The sequence below is a fragment of the Pundamilia nyererei genome, unplaced genomic scaffold (assembly GCF_000239375.1).
Source record: "Pundamilia nyererei isolate P.nyererei 1_Seehausen unplaced genomic scaffold, PunNye1.0 scaffold00036, whole genome shotgun sequence".
Lineage (NCBI taxonomy): Eukaryota > Metazoa > Chordata > Actinopteri > Cichliformes > Cichlidae > Pundamilia > Pundamilia nyererei.
The window spans coordinates 569090-570296 of NW_005187437.1; the positions used below are offsets into that span (position 1 = coordinate 569090).

At 39.9% G+C, this 1207-nt stretch overlaps 1 protein-coding gene across 1 annotated transcript in view; it reads right to left on the reverse strand.

Moving 5' to 3' along the window:
- LOC102209247 (E3 ubiquitin-protein ligase RNF213-like) overlaps positions 1 to 1207 on the reverse strand; it is a 46925-nt gene that overhangs the window by 19701 nt on the left and 26017 nt on the right. Inside the window, exons 22-24 of the mRNA XM_013910109.1 lie at positions 1046 to 1166; positions 602 to 702; positions 320 to 499 (exon numbers count right to left, since the gene is read on the reverse strand). Of these exons, the coding sequence (XP_013765563.1) occupies positions 320 to 499; positions 602 to 702; positions 1046 to 1166 (402 nt within the window). The remainder of the gene's footprint in view (positions 1 to 319; positions 500 to 601; positions 703 to 1045; positions 1167 to 1207) is intronic.

Consider the following 1207-nt stretch of genomic DNA (forward strand, 5'->3'; position numbering starts at 1 on the left):
CGCTTCGCCTTGGACATTTTTAATCTGTAGCTCTGCTCTAACAGAACGTACGTACCTGGCCCCGCCTACTATCCTGGGAAACGTAAAATGATTGGCTAGAATCTAAAGTGTATCACAGCTCAGGGGAAAAAAAGCACCGAAATAAAGCACCAAAATGTGCGCTGCTTTTCGGTCTGGTTACTACCGTTTATGTCAGAACCGGTGCCATCATGGCACCGGACACCGGTACCCATCCCTAGTTATGAATGTGAAAAACAGCCAATTCTTGTGAATGTTTACACATGCGTTATCAGCTATTTACACAAATAAACAATCTCACCTTGTGTCTTCAGAAACATGTGGCTGGAAGTCATCTGGTAATTGTTGGCGGCAGGTGGGACAGAACGCCTGTCCTGCATCAAGGCTTTCCTTGATACACGTTAAGCAGTAGATGTGATAGCATGGCAGCCCCACTGGTTCTAGAGGCTCTCTCATGCACACCCCACATTCACCTCCAAACCTTCAGGAAAATGCAACCAACATCAATCAAATTACCTTTAAATTCTTCCATATTTCATATAAATTCATTTAAAGGCCAGCTTAAAGCAAGACAAGGCTTTACCTGAAAATCTGATTAGTTGCCCCCTGTTTACAGGACTTCAGGACCTCAACTACTGCTTCAAAAGCCTGTGTAGACTTTACATCCGAGTTTGTCTCCACAGCCTTAAACATAGGTTAAAATAATAAAGAATACAGTAATTATAATCATTATATTAATTTATTTAAGACAGAAGAACAAAACAATCTTATGCCCAACTAAGGTGCTTTGTCTCATTAAAACAGACTTCTGTGCAATATGGACAGGTTACAGACAAAAAGAGTGCCTCCATCATCTTGCGTAGGCGAAATTGCTGATGTATTGGCATTTTGTAAATTAAACCTAAATCAAACAATTTGCGCTGAATAATGATTGGTTATTTGACTAGGTGTGACTGTGACCTTTGATTTTAAACAAAACAAAACATAAACTAAAAACAAACACACACATATACACAAACACACTTACTCTACTAAGGGTTTTAATGTGGTTCAGGACCAGTGTCCTGAGCTGATTGTCTTCATTTTGGAAACCCAGCATCAAATGTTCCACAAACAACGAGAGGATGTAGATGCGCTTCCAACCATGACTGCAAAATATTACAGACCATGATCAAAGTTAGTATGTTCT